Source organism: Rhamphochromis sp. 'chilingali' (genome assembly GCF_963969265.1).
Source record: "Rhamphochromis sp. 'chilingali' genome assembly, chromosome: 15".
In the NCBI taxonomy this organism is placed as follows: domain Eukaryota; kingdom Metazoa; phylum Chordata; class Actinopteri; order Cichliformes; family Cichlidae; genus Rhamphochromis; species Rhamphochromis sp. 'chilingali'.
The window spans coordinates 23,099,023-23,122,736 of record NC_137942.1 but is presented as its reverse complement, the minus strand read 5'-3'; the positions used below and the strand labels follow the sequence as shown (position 1 = coordinate 23,122,736).

The following is a 23,714-nucleotide window of genomic DNA, read 5'->3' as shown; positions in this document are numbered from 1 at the left end:
TGAGAAACTATGATTCTCATATGTGCGGTGTGTATTGTCAACATATTGAAAGTATCATATAAAGATTTAAAATATCATCCCACTTTTGAACACCGACTTCTCTTTCAAGATCAACAGACCAATCTGAAGGTCATTGATGATAATTCTACACAGAGCTATTTAAATCTTTCTTACTTCAGTTGTTTGTATCGACAACATATAGGCATACAGGGAACAATAAATAGGGATGTAAGTTACTCTAACCTCTTCTTCAAGCTCAGATAAGGTCAAAATCTCAAAAAAAGTATTTTATCTTTAAAACAATGCATCAATTTCTGCTGCCTTTTTTTGTACAGAATAGTAACAGGTTATAACTGTTTAAATACATGCACAATGTTCATGAATACTTTTTTATACAAAATATGATATGATCTCAAAAACTCTTTACACTTGATATTTATTTCTACACATTTAAATTTTAATAAACAAAGAAATCAGTGCTACACATGTACTAAATCCACACAATTGTTTTAAAGTGATTGTACTCAAAATTATGTTAAGTATATTAAAATTGGTTCAACAGGGTAAATAACAAAAGGCTCCACTTTGTATGTTACGTCCCCACATGAAAGCTAGGCGAAGAGTGTGGGGGACAGTAACAGTTGGATCCAGGTTGAAATGAAAAGAACGCCAGGCAGAGATATTTAACACAATATATCTTTATTATAATCAATTAACTCAATATTCATATACACAGTAACAACAAAAAGAGACAGCAACGCTACTTTAATGATAAATCAGACAGGCCAACCCAAAAAGATGGTGACCACTTCAACAAAGAAAACAACATTAAGGCTTCAACAGAAAAAGACAGCAACGCTGCTTTTAGCAATAACCAGGCAGGCCAAACCAAATAATGGAGGCTGCCGTCACTTAGGCAAAACCACTGCTCAGTTAAGAGCTACTCACAAAGAGCCACGCACGGTGGGGCTGGTAACACACACAGCAGGCCTTTTCCACACCTAGACCAGACTCACACACTGACCAGCACAGAGGAACTCCACCAGAAGCCTCTTCCACTGCTCACATCGCAGGCCAACCGCTCAAAGCGGCTACACCAGAGAACGCCACCCTCCCACATCCAGCCCATCCCCAGGTTATATAACCTCAGAGAGGTGATTGCTGACTGGGCCCAGGTGGTAAACGAGGCCAATGAGCAGCAGCTGTGTCCTGGGGAGAGCGAAGAGCAAGAGAGAGACAGAGGGGTGGAGCAAGAGAGGAGGAGGAGGAGAAAAACACCACGCCCACACAAGGGCAGTATCAGGAGGCCCAGCTAGGGCTGTAACACCCCCTCCCATAAATACAAACCAGTGGTTTGTCACAGAACGTCCTACCCAACTTTTAAACATATCACCTACCACGCACCATAATAACGGTTAGGCATACCCTGCCAAATCTGCCAAGACCTTTTTGATGGGTTGAAAACACTGCACGGGGTTGGCTCAAGTCCCTCAACATAGTGTCCCAAGTGACAGCCAGATGTTTTTTGAGCCATCACATATGGAGAACCCAGCGAATAGCTAGAAGGCCTTTCCGAAACACTTTTCAGACGCTTCTTCGCTAGGTCATGGCGACAGGTATGCTGGTTAGCCAGAGGTGCAGGTTTGAATGTTTGTGTCGTACACAATGTGTCACACTGCAGGTCTTCTGGACCTAAAAGACGGTCAACAGGTGGCGGACCACAATTAGTCGATCTCTGACAGTGACCAAATGACACCACCGAGCAATTATGCTCCAACTGTCGCCTAGGACTGGCAACTTTGTCCGTTTGTGAACCACAGTTCACTCTTTTGAAAGCAGATCGATTTTGCTTTGAGTTGTCTTTTGAACAGTGAGCAATCAGGTGGCCAGGTTTGTGGCAGAAGAAACAGAGCTTTGCTCTGGATCTTGAAACCATGCCTGCATTAGCATTGTTAGCTGGCACACTCCTAGCCCTTGAGACCGACTGTTTCTGTTTGTAGGCCTCACAATTTGCAATTAAATGGTCAGGCTTAAAACAGAAAAAACACTTTTGTTTTGCCTTGGAATGGGACACAAGTACCTCACTCTTTGGGTACTGTGCAGCTGGCACATCACTAACCTTCACTGAGGCGACGTGTTGTACTTTGTACATTGTACTTTCACTTTTACTTCAAACTACTTAATAGATGTTTAAAAAGAACCTGGATACAAACCACAATGCCTTTGTTTTAAATCCTGTCCAGAGAGTGAGCTGGCTTGGCGGAGGTTTGCATTCACTGAGTGCTTCTTGTTACTGGTAATTTTAGGTGCTCGTTGGCACACACCTCCACATTCATATGAAGTCTTCATAATGAAAATAATAAAGTCCAAGCACCAGACGTGAGCCGTGAACACAGTACGTACTCAGCATCATCATTAGTCAGCATACTGAGCAATCCAGTGGATACAGAGCAATAGTATGATAAAAGTGTAGTGTTAAAGTGGTGTGTGGGTTCGGTAAATAATTGCAATACTCACAATGTAACTGTGTTTTGGTCATGAGGCGAGCATGGTTTAGTGCTCCTCTGTTATTTCTGTGCCCAGGTAATGCAGGGAGCTCTTTAAAATTTCATTATGAAGAATTGTATAAGGTACTTTCTGCTGCTCCCCTACTTCCAAAGGTACCACAGCAGCTGGTCCCTCATGTTTAATTTGGTGCAGATTTTATACTTAATGCCCTTCCTGAAGCAACCTTCTTTATGGGGACTTTGAAGCCTGCACGAGGCGTGCATTAGTTCATAACTCCTTGGACTGGGGTTGCGTCTGCCCCTAGGTCTCAAACTGGAAATCTTTTTCATGTAAGGTGAAGGTGCTAACCACTCCATCATGGAGGATCATCATAAGGAATTTGATGCTGTGGGATGCTAAGGATAGTGGGTGCTGGACATGGCTGCGAGTCGTCCATCTAATAAAAGTCATTAGAGAGAAGCAGGAAAATCAGTCTAATAAAGGAAAGAGGTTGGTGCTGAGTCTTGAGTCTTGGATGAAGGCCAGAGACATAATTTAGTTAGTGGTATGTGTGTGTGCATAGGGGTGGGGTTGATACACAGGGGTGTATTGATTGGTGGGTGTGTTTAACAGGGACCTGAAGCACCACAGCACCTCCTCCCCCACTAACACAAACCCCTCTCTGAATGAGACTGTATCTTCAGGTACATTATGTATAAGTGCTACAAGCTGTTGTTGTGCTGCTCATCGATCGCCTCCTTTTCTGAAACCAAAATAAAAAGGACCTGTCTGATAGCGTGTCGGGACACATCAATAGTAAACCCTTCAGGTCAGTATTTCAGAATTCATGAGCACCGATCCTTTAAAAAAGAGAGAAAGAAAATGTGAGAAAACGTGGAGAGCAGCCAGCACAAGAACCATACACAGGTTATCCTGGATAAATAAGTCTGCAGATTTCCCATTCAAATTCTGCACAGGTTACAATAGCACTACTGATCAGCCACAACATGGTCTGTGCTCTGACTCCAGCAGGGCCTGCTGTGATTTGACCCGGTGGGTGTGTTCTGTTCTTTCTCCAGGTGTAGCTGCTTCCCTTTTGTACGTCTGACTTGACTCAGCAATAAAGCCAGAGTACTTAATGCCAGAGAGAGGAGCACGCTGGTGCCAGAGAGCCGTTTTGATTTGCACTTTATGAGCTGTGTGTCTTCTGGTGATTTACCCTTCGTAACTTACTCTTTTGTTTGGTGGCCAACTTCTGGACTCTGTTATCTTTGTTTCTCTCTTTTTTTCAAGGTCGTAGCAGAATTTGCATCTTTTACATTTTTATTATTAATAAAACCCTTTACTTGGATTATTTTGCCTTTTAGGTTACTTTCCCACTTCCCCAGTTTAGGCAGGCAACACAGTGACCCAAGGTTTCCCAGCACAGCATTTCAGTGTAAGAAGAATGGGCCTTATTTACTTCACCTTGCCATGTGTGCTGTGGAAAATCAGGGTTTGTAGTCCTGACATTTTAAAATGTATTATGAAGTCCTTTTAAATAAGTAAGAGGCTCTTTTATAATGGAAGTCCCGCTCAGTTCAGCTCTTTGTGTTGCTCCATGTGGATGCTTGAGCGTCGCTGTGCAGCACTGATGGAAGTCCTGCTCTTTCATCTGCTGCAGGGGGAAAGCTGTGAGCTCACCCTAAACTGTACGTTACAAAGGTAACTCTGCTTCTGTGAATCACAGATCTTTCACAAACGGGACAACAAAATCCCACGTGGTAGCCTACAACCGGCCTCTCAAAATCCTTATGCCCTGAAAGATTCACAGAGACCAGTGCGGCTGTTTTGTTCCCTCGCAACTTAACAAGGTTGATGACTCATCCCAGCCAACGATCTTACAAAAACACAATTCCCACTCGCTGATCACCTTGTACTGGCTAATGACAGAACATCCAGAGCTAGCACAGACCCAGAGGCCACGCTGAGCAATTAACCTTAGAAAATGTTTAAGGTGCCTTGAGAAATACTCTGTGAGCTGCATTGACCTAAAGGATGAAAAACAGTTATAAGCTCACATCAGCAGCCTTCAGGTTTCTTTCAGGGACTCCAGTGACCTTCAAGTGGCTTGATCAATGATATAAACACTGCTCCAGTGGTGTCCATCTGAATGAGCCTTTCAGAACAGATAAGAGGTGCTTCATTGCCGAGGAGACTGTTTGAGACGTGTGCTGTTTTTCCCTCCAATGGTTTCCAAACTCACTGGACTGACCTCTTCTGTCATATCAGCCCTTCATCTGTGAGGTGAGGCATCTTTTTGATCACCACATGGACAAACTATGCAACAGAACCGCCAGGCATGAGTAAGGCACTTGTGTTCTAAAGTTAATGGGGGAAGCCTCTGACCCATCTTCAGTCTCCACATACACTCGGAAAAGACAGCTCAGGGGAAGGACCCTGCATGGGGCTCAATGCACCTTTGCTGGCATGAAACTGAGACATTAGGTCATGCTCTGTCTTAGTCCAAAACACAAATGGCCACTTTGACAGTTGCTACGGTCCTTCCGTGTCCTGCCTCTTGTGCTTCTCCTACTATTTGTTTGAAACACAGCTTCCATTAGTTACACAGATGGTGGAAATCCAACTCCAGTGTGCAGGTGTTCTATCAAATGCGGCATTTCCTCTCTTTGAGGCAGACAAAATCTTTATCTGATATACAAAGCAGACCAGGTTTCCCTGAGGTGATGCACACTTGAAAAATTAACTCACAACAGCGGCCAAGCTAAGAACTCCCATCCAGAGCTGTGACCAGGCCACTGAGCACAAATCAGTACCTCCAGGAGGCGCATACAACTATTTGCATCTGCAGTGCCAATTTCACACATGTGGGGCAAAACTGTAATCCTAACAAGGTACTAGCAGCACAGGTGCTGTAGCCAAAGTCAGGAAGGAAAGCTGGCAACAAAAGTAGGCTTCTGCAAGTGTGCAAGTTAATCTTTTAAGTCTTTACTCAATCAATAAGTTATAAAGGGCAGATCTCACTCTAATTAAATTTGTGCACACCATTTAACAAAAGTGTTGATTCAATTATGGTGTGCCTGACAAGTTTGTTCCTATTTTTTAACACATGTAGAGACGTAAACAGACAACCGGGAGTAACATTAAAAATATCTGAATAATGATTCATTCTAGATTTTTAAAAGTGAGGGAGGGTGAACAGATACAAATTTACACCAAAATAAATAAAAAATTAAGATGTTAATAAACGTGAAAGTATTATTCAGAGCAGATTACGATAAAATAGAAGAAATTAATTTATTTAGGAAATAATAATAATAATAATAATAATAATAATAATAATAATAATAATAATAATAATAATGTTTGTTGTTTGGTTTTATTGCTTTTGCCGCTCTCTAGTGGATTCACTTTAAAACTACATGACCTCCCATAATGCACTTTCTCCTTTTATTCCCATCATTCCTTGCAGCAAACCTTCTGCACCGGTCAAGATGGCGGACAGAGCAGGTACCGTAATGTGCCTTCTCCCAAAAAAATATTGTCCTGTTTTTGTTTTATATGTCATCATCTTGGCATATAACGAGGCTTTTGGGGACTGAGGGGTGTTTTCTATCAGACAAGCCGTGAATTCGTCACTTGAAGGTCTTTTTCGGACTGAAGGCCTCGCTAAACCCTTTGAGTCACGTCAAGGACTTTGCGTGTCATTGGCGGATTTACTGTGAAAATAAATCTGCAGGCCGCTTTTTTACATTTAACTGCACCTTTCAGAGTGACCTACAGCTTGGATGAAGCTCTAATAATCGTGCTGTTGATAAACGTGTCGATTATATAACGGTTTCTTTAGCTAGCTTGCTCGGTAGCACGCAAACACGGTGCGATTAGCACAAACTAGGATGGTCTCTTTGACCAACTTTAATTGTAAAAAAACATAAAGAAGAACTTGGGTGCTTGGGTGCCTTGTTGTGTGCTTTATGGTGTTTTTGAAAAGCGGTCCAGCAAACTTTCATTCATTATGTCATCACAATCGGCTACACACACCTGGTAAATTTCAAACTAGCTCCTAGCGAGTCGGCTGCTGTGTTTTGAGTGTAATTGAATTACTGCGACGACTGAAAACATGTTAACAAGTTGTTAATTATTTTGCAGAATTAAGAGCTTCGGTTTTTAATTAGTCTCCGTAACTCTTAGCCTGATAATTATTTGAAAGGTTAATAGTTTATTGGATATTTTTTTAAAAAAAAGTCAGAAAATATGTAGGGAAATTACAATTTTGTATCCTCGGTACACGATGTTGCCACTTTTTGTCTTCTTAGACAAGCGGTTTAAACGTGTTTTTAGATTGCTAATGTTTGTAATTCAGTGGCATGTTTTTATTCTTTGTTGACAGTGTGCATTTTCAGTGATGACGCTCTTTTTACGTGTTTTTAGTTTCCTTAGCTGAGAAGCGGCTGATGGACGTGAAACTCAACGAGCTGGGAGCCTGGCTTGGAGGTCGAGACTTTACTCCCAATGGCATCCTCTCAGCCATTCGCAGGGGTGAGTACATCTTGCTCCGACTACTTCTGGTGGGCAGGAAAAACGTTTTTCTTTTCTTTTTTTTTTTATCTACTGGAACTTGGTTTTTAAACACTGACTGATTATTTATATACATTTTTTTCAGCTTGCACTCTCTTCCTCACCTCTCTTATGCACTGTTGGTTGCCTTGGATCTTTGACCCCCACATATTTAAACCCATCCACATTAACTACTTCAGCTTATTGCATCTTTATGGTTTCACCTGTAACGCATCTGTTATGTAAGGAATGTTATTTATGAGGGCTCAGCTCTGCCTTTGGCTAGGCGCTTCCTTAGTACAAGGGTCCTGAACCTCTCCAGTGACTTTATCAGAAAATGGATATGTATATAAAAATAAACAATGGCTTTGTGTGTGAATATTTCAGTTTTTGGCATTGATCAGATGTCCAACTCCAGGCCTCGGGGGGGGGGGGCCTAAATTACCTCCTCAACATGTCTTGAAGCTCTCAAGAGGCCTGCCAATGAACTAATCATTTCATTCAGTGGTGTTGACCCAGGGTGTTATCTAAACTCAGCAGGACACCGGCATGGAGTTCGACACCCCTGATCTAAAACACTCTTTACATTTACCAGCAGTACAATTGTGTCCTTAAACACAGATTCTTAAAAAAATATTTTACGATGTGCATCATAGCTCATGTTTATCGCCTTGATTTTTGCTGAACCTCAGTAAAAATGGTCAGCATGGCTGTGTAGTTTTAACTCCCAGTTGGTATGGATTCCAGATCTAAAAACAAAAAAGTGTGAGGGGAAAATGGAATGATTTCTTCACTTTCACCACCAAGTATTTTTAATCTAAAGCTGGACTTTAGTTAAAATTATGTTGAAAATTGACTGTTTTAAAGTTTTTAGATTTCACTTTGATATATTGTCTGATTGGGGCCCCTTAAGATTGATTTGCACAGAAACCTGGGTTGAAAATTATACCTGCTCTGTCTCAAAGTGGATTTAAAAATGCTAGTTTAACTCCACTTCTCTTTTGTTAGTAATAAGTATAAAATAAAGTGAAAATCCAGAATTGAAGTACAAAATAATCAGAAATGGCCCACTGGAGAGTAAGAATCTACTCATTTAGGCTACTTTACACTTAATCTTAGTATCCTTCTTTACATGAGGCTCGTGCTTTGTGGTCTTTTATTTTTTTGAATCACAAATTGCTGAAAAATGTCTCTTGACAGTAAAGGTTGCTGACCCCTGTGCTAGTAGCTTTACTTATACTTGGGACACTAATTTGAGAATCTGGCCTCAGTAGTAATTAAGGTCACAGAATGAGTGCTCCTCTTGCATGTATTGAATACTAAACAGGACACTTGACCATGCTGTTTTCTCTTCTAGGCCATGACAGATACTACAACAAGTACATCAATGTGAAGAAGGGGGGCATCGGTGGTGTAGCTATGCTGCTCGTGGGCTACGTGGCCATCAGCTACTTATGGGAATACGACCACATCAGTAAGAGAAACACTCGCTTACAGAGCCTCTTTTCTTTCTTTGCACTCCTGTCACAGTTAACCTCACTGGTAAAAAAAAAAAAAAAGCTAATATGTTAAACGACTTCTGCTTCTTTTCTTGTAGAACACGATCGCTGGAGGAAGTACCACTGAGCCCCTTCAGGAACGCGTCAGCTCTTTCTATCCTCGGCTCTGTTCATATGTGATTGTTGTGACCAATAAAAAATAAGGATAAGGATTTACTGTTGTGAGTGTACTGTGTAAATCTCAGAAGTGGCTATGAGAAGATCAGAAGTGAGGGGTAAAAAAAATTAATAAAATCTGAAACAAGAACATTTATTTGTACAGACAGAATATGTTCAGACTGTCAACAAAGCGTCTCTTCCAGCTGCTCTGCACTACCGTACCTGCCACACACGGCTGCTAAACAGAGGCTGAAATGTCCAGAATGAGACCGTTGTAGCTAGTGTGGATTTGGGCACTGAGTACAAGCTAAATTACATTCCTAAGATGTTTATCACATTTGTTCAATTTTTTTTTTCACGGTCAGACTTGGAACATAGCAGTGGCAGTTGCAGTCACATGACCTGAGGAACAACAGCACCTGTATTGGTGTTTGCAGCAGTCTGGACCCTGGGAGTGACTCTTCAAAGTCACCTGTACTGTACAAACCCAGCAAATCAGGCCGGATGACCTTTTTTCTTGTCACTTTCATGTGTCCACAGGCCCCCCTCCCACTGTCCGTGTCTGTCGGGCAGCAGTTAGTCTTTAAGAAACACCAGCATGTAGAGCAGTCTTCCCCATTCTCTCTTCTGCTCACATCAGGGGTGGTGCGCTACAGCACTGAGGTGTTCGGCTGAAGGTTACTGACCACTCAGGAAGGCGAGATGGCCTTTAGTGCATTTGTTGGCATAGTGGCCCTTCTCGCCACACTGCAGACAAGAGGAAGACGGAAATGAAGCAATTAACGACATTTACTGCATGTTCCAGTTGTTCCCAGTAGCGAGGAAAAAAAAAAAAAAAATCCTCTAATTTTAAAGGAGATTGTTTTAGGGGTGTTTTCCCTTCATTATTTACAGTCATATGTGCTGTGAGATTGGTGGCTCTGTTAAAAGTGTACAAGGTTTAAATAATGATATCAGTGAATGTCCAAGTAAATCCTATAACCCAAAACCCCAGGCTGTTGGAACAGCTGCTCCACCCACATTCATACATGTTCAGCATACAATTTGCAAGAGACAGCCAATCAGAAAAAAGTGGGAAGCAAACTTAAAACTGATGATTCCAGATTGTGTTTGAACTGAGGAGCCAGACTCTTGTGCACATTTTTCATCCCAAAGAGATTTGTGTCACCGCCTTTTGCTTTTAGGCAAATGTGTAAAGTACTACACTGTGGAGAGCCAAGAAATTCAGAAAATTGTTCCCCTTTAAGAAGCTGGATAAATTCACAAGAGCACCAGTGATCCATCTTATTCAAGGCTCACTGCAACCACGCAGAGGAAACCAGTATTATAGGTAAAACCTTACAAGTGCATCTAAACTTGAGAAAAGTCTGGTTTTAATGATCTAAATGTATGGCCGGTGCATGCTTTGGCAATATAACCAACCACAGTTTGATTAATGATTGCAATTACGACCAAAGCGAGAGACTGGCATAGCTTTAATCACACAGATGTACAGCCGACTCACCTTGTAGCAGGTGACTTGGTCCAGCGGACGAGGCCCTCTGTTGGCATTTAGATTGTTCTGCTGAGACACAGTAGTCGTGTTGTTCTGCTGCCGCTGGGCTGGGATGGAGTTGGTGAGCTGGATTAAGGAGAGCGACGAGCGACCAATGGTAGGCACGGGCTGCGGCAGGAGGCAAGCAGAGAGACTGTTTTCACTGTGCACCTCAGCAACAGGAACGAACAGTTAAATAGAAGCACCGAGAGTCATGCTGATTCATCCTGTGAGATGGATCCACGCCGGCATCGGGATGCATCATTCGAGTGTTTGTGTGCATTCTTACCTTTGCCTGGTTCTGGTTTTGCTGTGGGAGAGGAGGCTGTTCAGAAGCGCCCATAGGCAGCTCAAATCGGGGGCTGTGGAGGAACATCAACGTATAATTTACGTTACTGCAGGGTGAAGTCTCAAAAAACTTTTAATCCAGCTATCCATCATTATAAAATCAAACAAAGACCATTTATACTGGAGTGTAATGTAATGAAATGAAATTCCTGCACAATTGCTTGGCAGATTTAACCAACTTAATGTGGAGCAGCGGTCCTATCAGGAATCATACCTGTTGTGTAGGAAGTAAATGTAAAAGGACTACTTACTGCATAAATTTACAGGACTTTCCTTCTGGACAGAAGCCCACCAAGTAGTTCACACAGATCACCCTTCTGGTATGTCGGTGTCGGCAGTCAGGACCTGAGGTAAGAAGACGGAGACACAGATGAGGACAAATAATAAGACGTATTATGTTTTTCTCCATTTAAACCACAGAACAGACAGGCTACGTCTATAAGCAGTGGGTTTGTGGTATTAGTACCAGAATTTGACCTTACCGTGTTTGCAGAAGCCTCGGTCATACCAGGGACAGTCTTTGATCTTGGACTCTGGATCTATGTGTAGGAAAGGACACTCCTTGTTGCTGCATTCACCTGTGAGGGTCGCAGAACAAAACATTAATCAGTACGGCATTCATCTGACAAGATCTGTGCAAAGTTTAACCAAATAAATGCACTCATGATGTCAACTCACCGAACTTTGAGTAGAAGTAGCATTCAGGCATCTTGGTCATGTCGTATTCGTGGAGAAACTCGCACTGGTCTCCCTTCTTACACAGACCTCTGAGCCAGTGCTTACACACCACTGTCTTCTCTCCACTGATGTGACGGAACGGACACATCCCACCTGTGAGACACAGTGCGCTTTGTGACCTTCTCCTCATTAAGACACACATGGCTCTCAGTGTCATGCTGATCACTTAAAACACAGTTTAGTACTTTAAATTTGGACATTTTGAGATCAGCAGAGACTGGCCTAATGGCAGGGATTGAAATGGTTACAAAAGTGATTAATAAAGATGGGGGGGAAAGGTCATTTCCCTTGAAGCTATTAGAGGAGTAATATAATTCACAACATTATGAAAATGGGCTATTCTTGGAAATCAGTGAGGTGCAGGCTACTGTAGCAGTGCGTAAACAGTATATCTAAGGCTGTATTTAGACATGAGAGGTCGAGCTTGCTTAAAAAAAGGTCAACCAGCACCGATCTGTGCGTTTGAGTGGCGTGAAGTGTCTAAACTTTAACTTTACGGAAGTTAAAGAGTTCATTGTTGGGGCCGTTCACGCTGCAGTGACATCACCACAGAGTTGAGACCATGTTGTGATTTTACCTTTCTGACACGCAGCTCTCATGAAGAACTCACACACAGCAGACCCGGACTCTGCAGAGACACACACGATCACAGGGTCAATGAACATAAGTAGTCAGTGGCGGTCAACTCTCCCCTCGTCACTTTTACCGTTAATTCCGCTTAAGGTTAACCCGCAGCGGGCTTAGTACCAGCTAGCATCCCAGCACTTACTATCCATGCCGGGGAAAGGCAGCGGCTGGGCTCCCAGCTGCTGCTCCACGGCAATCTCCAGGTCAAACTTGATGTGGTCCACGTTGGCCAGTAAATCCTGCATGTCCCCTGCAGTCTATTCACTCCTCCGATCAGATAAATGTCCGTTTCGGTTAAGCTAGCTCGAAGTCTAGCTACTAGCTACCAAGTTCCCTCTCAGCCTGCTAAGGCGGCTAGCCAAGCTAACTGATAAGTTAGCACCAAACTCCGATACCGAGAATACAACAGATGCCGTAGTTTGTAGGTCTAATGTCGGTTTTAAAGACAAGCCATGGACACGACCGGCCCGTAAATGTTTGTATGTCCCCGAACTACTCCTTGTTCTGTGTGGATGATGGGAGGCGCGCAGGCTGACCTCCGACCTGACAAAATCAGACAAGACTAAACGATCGCAGAGCGCTTCGTTAAATCCACAACTCAACAGTAAGTTTCAGTTTTTCCACATGATGAAGAAATGCTGCTTTAGTAAAATCTGTCAGCATTTCTCTTTGGGCTTAAACTGTAAGAAATGAGAAAAATTACAGGAAAAAACCGTGGAGCCAAAACAGAAATTTCTATAGTAGATCATTTGTAATCTGAATGTAAGAGCATTGAAATCAGAAATTACTGTAGTGTAGCATGAATAGCCAGGGGGGAGCTGGAAGGAAAAGATGTAAAACTGATTACATTTGGATTCTGGTGCCCCTTTATGTCTGACACCATTGGTACAAAACAGGCCCGACAAGGTTTTATTCAGCTTCACTGAAGTGTTTTTTTTTCTTTATAAAATCCATCGCTGTTGCTTTCGTGCATTTATTATGATTATTATAGAGCTTCTCAGTGGGAAAGCTGAGGGTACTGGGATGTGTTATTTTGATCTTCAATGATTGATTGATTGAATCTTTATTTTGAACATGTTGAAAAAGTACAACAAAATAGAATTAAAAGAGACAAATGAACAAAGCAAAACAAAAGGAAAACGAGCAACCACAACTCCAATTAACGTTCATGTTCAAAAAGGAGCAGGAAGAAGCATAAGCTTATTTAATCCCACCCCTTTTCCACTATCTAGTATCAATAGACTACAGAAATACCTCATTGCAATTACATTATATGTTATGTGTAATTTTTTTTTTATATATACATATATGTTTCTATCTATCCATACATACGTATATACACACATATACACATCATGTTGAGCAAAACCTGATTTTGGCTCATTTGAACCCAAACACTAATCAACACTTCTCAAACCGAGCTTGTCTGTTGATGGAGTTCAAGTTCAACTTTTATTCGCCACATGCAGTGGCAGGTTGCCCTGCAGTGGAATGCAGGGCAACCTGCCCCCCGACTTTACACACACAACACAGACATCACATAGGGATACAAGTCAGAGAACGGTTGCATTACAGAAAAAACAATGAAATATACACTACAATGGGAAAGTACAAGAGGAAAAAAAGAGACCTCTACTCATACTGGGCTATAGGAGGACAGCATGAGAACAGGAAACAAAAAAAACTCCTCAGGACAGAAAGCACATAAATGTCCACAGTACAACATTATAGAGCACGTGACGAGCAACAGGGTTGGGTAGGGGAAAGGAGTAATCCCAGGCAACACAGCAGCCATCCTGCCCCTCGCCGTCTCTCCAGTGCGGGTCCAGACCCGCCTCGTGTTCCCAGGAGGCAACAAGCATCGAAGGCATTGGAAGGGGAGGGGGGATGTGTGAGTGCTTATCAGTGTAAGTGTATGTGTGTCCGTGTCCATAGTTCAGCTGAGACAGTTTCCTTCGCCCTACCAGGCTAAGTAAACAGTCTATCAGTCCCTCCAGGGCACTTGGGCTCACCCGAGCCCAGACTTCTCCTTGAGAAAAGGGTGTCAATAGCATTCAGAGACCAGTTGATCAAATCCATAATTCTCTTTTAGGTTTTAGAGAACAGACTGTGAGAGAGTGTTCCAGGGAAAGTAATACACACGAGACAAGACAAGGACACAAGAGGCTAAGCAGGGAAGATAAGGGGAAGGAGGAGAGGAGAAAAGTGCGACTGCAAACAAGATTCTAATCTAAAATAATCAAATGTATAGATTAAGAAAATTTTAAAACCCCCAAACCAGTGATTGTACCAACATTTGTAGTTTTCAGTAGAAACATATCAGATTCTTGTTTCCAATAAAATTGGGACACCACGTAAAATGTAAATAAGGTTGTTTGTTTAATTTAAAATTGGTACAAAAGCAACATATGAAAGGTAGAAAATTAGATATTCTTTTTTTTTTAAATTGGATGCCAGCAGCATGCTATGCTGTTTCAGTGTTTTCTAATGTCCTGTATCACCTGATCTTTCAGGATTACTGACCGTTTTTCCTGAAAGAGACTATGTTATAGCATATACAGATTCATACAGCAGTATCCAGTTTGAGTGAAAATCCAAGTCCAGGATATCTCTTCACTGAGAATTGTACTAGGAAGAAAAAATGTCTACTGGAGAAAACTTATTTTCACCCTTTGAAACCAACGTCCAGGTTTCACAGGAACACAGGGTCTGGATATTCGACTCTCTGTGGACTCGTTCTCATCAAGGTGATTTGAATTTTAATGACCCCTTAACTTTTATTCTACCAGAATTTTCATTTGTCCAGTGCTCTTGTAATGACATTCCAGCCAGCATCAGCTGTTTTTCTATTGCTGCTAAATCAAGATTATTAAACCACTGTAAGCTTCCAAAATCTACTTTACTTAATCAGAGTCCAGAGCACTGATGTACTTAGACTGGGGGAAAAAATAAAGCAAAACAAAACATAACAGCTGAGGTTTCGTTCATTCTTAGTTTATTCAGAATGTAATTATTTTATTTTCAAAGTTGTACTTACGATACTATATACTGAAAATGTGGTAGTTTGCTACAAAACCTCTGAAGTGTAATCTTAATAAAGATGAAAGTGAGATTTCTGATGAGCTCAAAGCTTAAATATGATTGTAACACCCGACCATGAAGCTAAATGGAAAACACGTAAAAATGGGAAAGGCTCAGTAACAACACAGAATAATTCGATGGTTATTAAATCTGTTTGAACAGAAATCGTGTCTATCCATGCGAACTGTGAGTCGACAGTCAAAATAAAGGAAAAACAAAAACCCAGCATCATATGCCTTCGTACTAATCTTCTTGAATCATCCGTTCAGCTGCATTTAGAGTCTGAACTGCGCTCTACAGCTCGGGTAGACCTGGCATTGGGAATTGTCCGGCGAAAGCCTCCACCTCAACCCTGATCTCCGCTACCCGCTGCTGGAACTTCTCTCCCTGGGATAATGCCTGAACAAACGCCTTCAGAGTGGCTTTGGGATCCAGACTTTTCTGCACCTCCACAGTCAGTTCAATGCCTGCGGAAGAATGGAAAGCATGGGTTATTTACATTTTGTTTGTGAGAAATCTTTTTACACCAATTCCTCCTTTAAAGAAATAAATTACCTCTGTGGATGAACTCAGCCACTTTCCTGAAGTCATTCTCCACCAAGCCTCTGGAGGTAAGAGCCGGCGAGCCGAACCTCAGGCCGCTAGGTCGCAAAGCACTTTTATCTCCTACAAAGATGTACGAGAAAAACTAAGAATGGGACTTTGCAGAGACACCAATCAAGCAAAAATGGGATCTATCTACTTAAAAAAAAAAAAAAAAAAAATCTTATTGTACATCTTTAAATTTCACTTAACTTACATTTTAACTACTGATTTTATCTACTGTTCTGAGTTTATCTACTGTTTTTTTTTAATCAATTTTAAATCATGCTTTATTTTGTTTTTTAATTTCTGTGTAAAGCACTTTGAATCACCTTGTTGTTGAATTGTGCTATATAAATAAACTTGCCTTATTCCTCTGCTTCTGAGCATGTTTATGACAAAAGAATTTCCCTCAGGATAAATAAAGTTCTTATCCCATCTTAAATATGAAATGTTCCTTACTTGCCATACTCGTGTATGGAAAACTACTTTGCCTTACACACACACACACACACACACACACACACACACACACACACACTCACTAACTACCTGGACAGGTGTTTTTATTACAAGCAATGGCACATGCTTCCAGGACCTTCTCTGCTCGTCCTCCATCGGTTCCCTTGCTGCGCAGGTCCAGCAGGATCAGATGGTTGTCAGAGCCGCCTGCACATTAAGAGATTACAAAAAGGAACATTAGATGAGCATGAAGCTACAAATCATCCATCCACCTTTTTAACCCCACTGAGATAGTGGAGCGCTACACACTGGGCAGGCTACTCCATCACAGAGAGATGATCAATCATTCAGGCTCACTCAGGCTCAGGATCATCAGTTAAGTCAATGACCATATAAGGCTGATGCTGTAATTCAATTTTAATGAATTGATATTTTCCCCCTTTGCACCTACACGCTGCTGCACTCTCGTCTTCCAATCAAAGCAGTGCAGCAGATCTTTCATTAGGCATTTCAAAAGCTATCGTTTTCTTCTTCTGAAAAAGACTCAAAATCAGTTCTTTTGAGAGCAGATCCAATTTTAGGGAAAAGAAAGTCACATGGTGCAAGATCAGGCAAATACAGAGTGTGGTGTGGACCAAAGAACCTTTCAGAGAGAGCAGTGTGGGTCCTGATGAAAGAGGGAACCATTTTCCAACAGTTGTAGCCTCTTTTTCTTCACCCTTAGATAAAAATGTTCAAGAACCCATTTATAATAGAGTTTTGGTTCAATCCCTTTTGTTAATTCCTCTAGAACCCCGTCCTCTAATCCATAATTATGCTCTTAATGTCAAAGAAAACCGTTAACACAGCCTTGAACTTGAATTCTTTCATCCTTGGCAACCCAGGTGATGTCCAACCTTCTCCAGATATAAATACTCCAGATTTGCTTCAATTTGTTTCACGAGTTTAATCCAAAAGGTGGGATAAACTTTGCCTAAATGTCCTTCATGTTGTGCAAAGATTTCCCTAAGTCTCTTTGTTGATGGACACATTGCTGCAATCATTCTGACGCCTTCATTTGATTTGTTTTCGAACACTCGTTCTTGGGCATCCATGGTGTTCCCCGTCCTCGGCATCCTCCGAAACATTCACAGGATCTTTACTGCCACGCAAACACACATGAACATGCTGGCCTTCTGAAATTTATAAACAACCCTCTCTTTTGAACTATATATAAGGGAGGCTTTATAAAGCATCGCATGCACCATGTCTCATGTTCACATAGGACATCAATCAAATAAGATTGAGCAGGGATGGATGGTCAAGTTATTGCGGGATTGGAAACTTCAAGCCTCTTTTACTCTGAAGAATGAAAAAATAAAAAGTAAAGGGGCTTAGTTATACTTTTTGCATCCATGTTGATTGCTCTTCTCCCACTCAGTGTATTTTCAGCTGGCTGTCATGGCAATTTTCTCTTCCACTTGTCTATTATGGTGCTCTGCAGTACTTACCGGTGACAATCTTGTAGCCATGGTCAATAAGAGCGCTGGATAGAGCCCTGCAGTTAGCGAGAACCTGCAATTGATAGGCCTTGAACTCTGGTGTCATGGCTTGCTTCAGAGCTACAGCAACACCTGCCATTTGTAGGAAAAGAAACAAACAAAACATGAGCCCAGTGAGAGACATGAAAATTAGTAAAAAGCGAAAGTGGAAGAAAATGATGACCTGCGATGGCGTGGTTGTGCGGTCCTCCCTGCAGTCCGGGAAACACGGCCTGGTTAATCAACGACTCCAAGTTGTACAGAGTCTCTTTTCCTTTGGCATCCACATTCCGCACTCCTGAAGAGATGGAGTGAAGACGAGAAAGAGGAGAAGGTCAAATAAAAATAGTGAATTCACAGATATCAGTGTGGGGAAGAGCAGATTTACAACAAGACAAAGGGAGAAAAAGCTTCAGGTCCGTTTTATACCTTTTCTGTAGAAAATAAGCCCAGCACGGCAGCCACGCAGTGTTTTGTGCGTCGTCGTGGTAACAATGTCACAATGCTCAAAGGGTGAGGGCACCACTCCGGCAGCCACTAATCCACTTATGTGAGCCATGTCTCCCATCAGATAGGCACCGTTCTCATTAGCAATCTGCTTCAAGCGGGCATAGTCAAGGTTGCGAGAATAGCAGCTTGTTCCTGAGAAAGACAAAAAAAAGACAAAGTGTAGAGTTTTTCTTTTCTTCCCCCGACAAATACCCTCAGATTTAAAGTTCCCAGTCACTGCTCACTGATGCATAAAAGTAAAAAGATAAAAACATAGGAGGGATGAACTACCTGCGATGATGAGTTTAGGGTGGAAGAGTCGTGCATTTTCCTGCAGCCTGTCGTAGTCGATGTAGCCAGTCTCTGGATGGACCTGGACAGAGAAGCAGCAGACCACATCATAACCAGGAGAATAACCTCCTCCTAAACATCAGCAAGACTAAGGAGCTGATCGTGGACTTCACTACAAAGCAGGCGAGGAATTACAAACCCCTCATCATCAGTGGCACGCCAGTGGAGAGAGTGGACAGTTTCCGATACCTGGGTGTCCACATCACTCAGGACCTGTCATGGTCCTGTCACATCAACACCCTGGTTAAGAAAGCCCGTCAGCGTCTCTTCTTCCTCAGAAGACTTAGAGACTTCCATCTGCCACTGAAGGTGCTCAAGAACTTCTACTCCTGCACCATCGAGAGCGTCCTGACGGCAAACATCTGCACCTGGTTTGGGAACAGCACCAAGCAGGACAGACGAGATCTGCAAAGGGTGGTGCGCTCGGCCGAACGCATCATTCAATCAGAGCTCCCTGACCTGCTGTCCATCTACACCAAGCGGTGCAAGTCCAAAGCTAGGAAGATTATGATGGACCTCTCCCATCGCAACAATGGACTCTTCTCACTGTTGAGGTCTGGGAAGCGCTTCCGCTCCCTTAAGGCCAAAACAGAGAGAATGAGGAGGAGCTTCTTCCCCCAGGCTATTCGGGGCCTGAACCAGGTGTAGGACTGGACTCTCCCAAACACGTCACTATAAGACTGGACTCTCACACACGTCACCACATGCACCACCACACATTTCCTATAATCCTATAATTTATAATCCTTATAATCTTTATAATCTCTTCTGCTATTTGCACATTCTTTACTGTAAATTCCTAAGTTAATTTGTAAATTCTGTAGGAAACTGTAAATTGTAAATATTGTAAAACTTTCTTCTGTCATTTAATGGTCGGGCATTGTACAGCTACAAGCATTTCACCCCCATGTCATACTGTGTATGGTTGTGTGTGTGTGACAAATAAAATTTGAATTTGAAACCAAAATATAACACCTGCTATACACAAGATGAGGACAACACCACATAGTTGGACTTTGGATAAAACTTGAACCAAAGTGAAATCAGTTGTTTTGATTTTGCCCACATTTACAAACATAGACAGCCACAGCAGATACTGGTCAATTTTAATGAATCTGACGATATTTTTTTTCAGCATGAATGGCATCACAACCCGTGGGAGATTCAGTCAAACTTCACAGATGTGTAGTTCATTGAGTCTGAAGTACTCACTGGTGTTACAGATGGTGTGCTCCCACCACGAGGTGATTTCTAGTGCTCACTTTTGTTTCCAAAAATCTTATCTTTGACCTTATACACCACCTTAAACAGCAATATCTAGTCAGCCGATCTTATGACTTTAATTGAATGAATTTAAGTATGTAGACATGATCAGCGCGACATGCTGAAGTTCATATTGAGCATTAGAATGGGGACAAAAAGATGTTTTAAGTGACTTTTAATGTGGTATGATTGTTGGTCTGAGTGTTTCAGAAACTGCTGAGTGAGTGGCAGTTCTCTGATGAAAAAGCTCTGTCACTGTCAGAAAAGAATGGCCAAACTGCTTTGAGCTGATAGGAAGGGAACAGTAACTCAAATAACCGCCTTGATTCTGTGATTTGTCCCAGCTGTCGTGAGGAAATACCAGAGCACATCGCATCTTTGAGAAATTTGTTCCCAACTCCGACAGAGCCTTTTGGTTCCCGACCATACGTGCACATACATACCTTGTATGGCATGGACTCAAAGAAGATTGAGGTTGCCGAGATTTTTTTCTTCTCAGTCATGAAGCCGTGTGTCAGGTGACCTCCATCTGGAAGATCCAGCCCCATGATCCTGCCGTGGGGCTCCACAACAGCCGTGTAGACGGCGAAGTTTGCAGGTGACCCTTACAGAGAAGCACAAACGGTATGACAGTAAGTGACAGGAGCACGGCAGATGTTGCATGCCAACGGGTGTAGTCAGACTCAGATTTAAATGCATCCATATTTGATACCCGAGTATGGCTGAACGTTGACACCCCATTTCTCCGAGTCCAGACTGTAGGCCTCCAGTGCTCTCTTCTGACAAAGTCTTTCTAGCTCATCGATATGCTCCGTACCACCGTAGTACCTGTACACATGAATCATGCTCACCATTACAAATAATGTTCATAATGTTAATGCCACACTAATGAGATTGAGCCAGTTGGGATTTTAACTAGATTGTACCTCTGGCCAGGATAGCCCTCGGAGTATTTGTTGTTCATACAGGAACCCAGCGCTTCAAGAACAGCTCTGCTGGCAAAGTTCTCAGATGCTATCAGCTCCAAACCGTACGTCTGCCTGTGCTTCTCTTTTTTAATAATGGAGAACACCTGAACACACACACACACACACACACACACACACACACACACACACACACACCTGTTAGGTGGGAACTCTCAAAGGCCCATTATTAGGTACACGTTTATTAGGTAATTTGATGTTTTACCTCCACTAAACACAAACCTCTGAGTCGTTGACTGCCAGCGGCTCCAGCAGCATCTTGTTGTGCGATTCCCATTCTTCTTTGCTTATATGATGGGCGTTAGATAAAGACATGATTGCTGTTTTTTTCTTGGTCTCACAAAGTGGAAATCTAAAAGATGAGACTTTTACACAGACATAAAAACAAAAACAATATCAATTTGAAAGAAATGAACATCTGTGTGTGATGACACAGCATGCAGACAGCGCTGCTGACAAACTGGCCCTACAGATGCTCCATTATTGCAGCACAAAGCCTCAGACAAAGAGTGAATATGCAGCAGCACACCACCCCTGCTACAGTATTATAGTGATAAGGCTAAACTTTGAACCATAGCACTGCCCAAAAAGGTCACTGAACTACACAATAAGCCGCATCACTGGTTATTTTGTAACCCAGATAACAAGCTCACTGCTCCATGAAATCCACAGCTGCCAGATCTTTATCAGACTGTCTCTCCTCATGACAGTCATGCATCTGTGCAGCGCATGCTTCTCATTACATCTCCTGACTGACCCAGAAAGACAGCAACAGCTGTTCAGTGCACACGCTGGCTAAATCTGAACTGAGAGGACCCCTGAACACATCATCAAGTTTAAAAAACACAAAACGTGAAAACTTCTACCTGCAGAGCTAATCTGCTTTAACGAAGGTTAAAGTGCAAAACACATTTACTTCTCCACATATTTTCTCCCTGCTCGCATTAACATTACCGTCCTCTGTGTGTGAAACTTTAACCAGCTCACCGTCTGTGGAGACTCCCGCGCTGTCAGCCGTACACTGAGCTGAAGTTCGAGCCCCTGAGCGCCAACAGTAATATCTGCTTCACAGCGGAGGGTAAAGTCCGCCAAACTTCCCACCAATCAGCGCATCGCTTCTTCTTCGTTTGCTTTTTATCCTGCGTGCTACATTCTTTACTGCCACCTTGTGCTACGGGCACAGACATGAAGACGACTGTGAGGAAAAATGGAGATCAGCTCACCGGACACATTATTAGGCACACTTATTAGCATGCTCATTAACTAAAAAAAATCTAATCAGCCAATCACATGACAGCTCATCTCCATCTCTAGATCAGGTTCAAAGTAACCATCAGCACGGAGAAGAAAGGTGATTTAAATGTCTATTCTGAGGATTTGCTGTGATATTCCCACACAAACATATGTAGTTTACAGAGAATGATCTGAAAAGGGGAAAATATCCAGTGAGCAGCAGTTCAGCTAACCCCCTTCCACCGTAGGAATCTTACAGTGGACTGAAAGCAGGAGACATTGCATTGGAAAACTTTGCAAAGAATTTTATTTCTTGTAAATGTAGTCATTAATAATAGGAGGGGTTGTGGGACTTGTGGGAGCATCTGGGACTCAGCTCATCTATGTGTCAGTGGATCTCCAACTTCCTAACTGGCAGACCACAGGCAGTAAGGATGGGCGGACATGTCTCAGCCTCCACCACTCTCAGCACTGGAGCCCCCCAGGGGTGTGTTCTGAGCCCCCTGCTGTACTCTTTGTACACATATGACTGTGTGGCCATTACCAGCTCCACCACCATCATCAAGTTTGCTGACGACACCGTCGTGGTGGGCCTGATCTCTGATAACAACGAGACGGCCTACCTGAAGGAGATTAGGAATCTGGAGAACTGGTGCCAGAGGAACAACCTCCTTCTAAACGTCAGTAAGACAAAGGAGCTGATAGTGGACTTCAGCACTAAGCAGGAGAGGAACTACCAGACCCCCGTCATCAACGAGTGCCCAGTGGAGAGAGTGGACAGCTTCAAATACCTCGGAGTTCACATCACGCAGGACCTGTCATGGTCCTGTCACATCAACACCGTGGTGAAAAAGGCCCGACAGCGTCTCTACCACCTCAGACGCTTGAGAGACTTCCAACTGCCCTCCAAGGTGCTCAGGAACTTTTACTCGTGCACCATAGAGAGCATCCTGGCGGGAAACATCTTAACCTGGTTCGGGAACAGCACCATGCAGGACAGACGAGCTCTACAGAGGGTTGTGCGGTCAGCTGAGCGCACCATCCGCTCCGAGCTCCCTGATCTGCACTCAATCTACAGCAGGCGGTGCTGGACCAAGGCCAGGAAGATCGTGAAGGACCTCAGCCATCCCAACAACAGACTGTTCTCTCTGCTGAGGTCAGGAAAGCGATTCCGCTCCCTGAAGACCAACACAGAGAGACTGAGGAGGAGCTTCTTCCCGCAGGCGATACGGTCTCTCAATCACACCACCACACAGTACTGACCCACACATATGGTTCTTACACACACACTGGACTTTCTGGACTTTGGTTTTGCACACCACTGGTCACTATATTCTTCATTTCCGGTTAATACTTGTACAGCTGCTGTTATTGTGTATATATTTATTTATATTTAGATTTCTTCATACATTCTTATATAGTTCTATATTGTGTATTGTGTATTTTGTTGTACAGTTATTTTATTTTCAACTTTAATTTATATATTTATCTTTATCTTATTCTCCCAGTTAAATTTACCCTTCATTCTAATTTGTGTTGTACAGTTATTTCATTTTTAACCTTAATTTATATTTTATTCCTTCCTAGTTAAATTTACCCTTTTTAATTTTTCATATTTATTTCCTTTCTTATTCATAGCCTTTTCCTTTTTTGTTTTCTTTAGGTCACGAGCAGTTGTCCAAGCATTTCACTACATATCGTACTGTGTATGACTGTGTACGTGACAAATAAAAATTTGAATTTGAATTTGAATTTGTGGGTTGTTGTTGTTTTTTTACTTACCTCACATTGGCCATGT

The 23,714-nt window shown here is 42.5% G+C and overlaps 3 protein-coding genes across 3 annotated transcripts; 1 reads left to right on the top strand and 2 right to left on the bottom strand.

Annotated features, from left to right (window-relative positions):
- Positions 1-5,894: 5,894 nt before the first annotated feature.
- On the top strand, positions 5,895-8,755 carry atp5mf (ATP synthase membrane subunit f). Its single transcript, XM_080904520.1, has 4 exons — positions 5,895-5,997; positions 6,919-7,026; positions 8,402-8,518; positions 8,642-8,755. The coding sequence occupies exons 1-4, from the start codon at positions 5,910-5,912 to the stop codon at positions 8,668-8,670; spliced, it is 342 nt and encodes a 113-aa protein (XP_080760646.1). The 5' UTR covers positions 5,895-5,909; the 3' UTR covers positions 8,671-8,755.
- An 84-nt stretch (positions 8,756-8,839) lies between these two features.
- Positions 8,840-12,496, bottom strand: cpsf4 (cleavage and polyadenylation specific factor 4). Its single transcript, XM_080904519.1, has 8 exons — positions 12,092-12,496; positions 11,900-11,950; positions 11,263-11,415; positions 11,067-11,162; positions 10,836-10,929; positions 10,526-10,598; positions 10,207-10,365; positions 8,840-9,449 (listed from the first exon to the last, which is right to left on the bottom strand). Exons 1-8 carry the CDS (start codon positions 12,192-12,194, stop codon positions 9,381-9,383), a joined length of 798 nt encoding a protein of 265 aa, XP_080760645.1. The 5' UTR covers positions 12,195-12,496; the 3' UTR covers positions 8,840-9,380.
- Positions 12,497-14,927: 2,431 nt separating this feature from the next.
- shmt1 (serine hydroxymethyltransferase 1 (soluble)) lies at positions 14,928-21,788 on the bottom strand. The gene is made up of 12 exons (XM_080906504.1): positions 21,671-21,788; positions 20,906-21,048; positions 20,624-20,769; positions 20,410-20,525; positions 20,141-20,301; positions 18,375-18,456; positions 18,024-18,236; positions 17,779-17,892; positions 17,565-17,687; positions 16,165-16,281; positions 15,586-15,696; positions 14,928-15,497 (listed from the first exon to the last, which is right to left on the bottom strand). Exons 2-12 carry the CDS (start codon positions 20,996-20,998, stop codon positions 15,325-15,327), a joined length of 1,449 nt encoding a protein of 482 aa, XP_080762630.1. The 5' UTR covers positions 20,999-21,048; positions 21,671-21,788; the 3' UTR covers positions 14,928-15,324.
- Between the last annotated feature and the right edge of the window lie 1,926 nt (positions 21,789-23,714).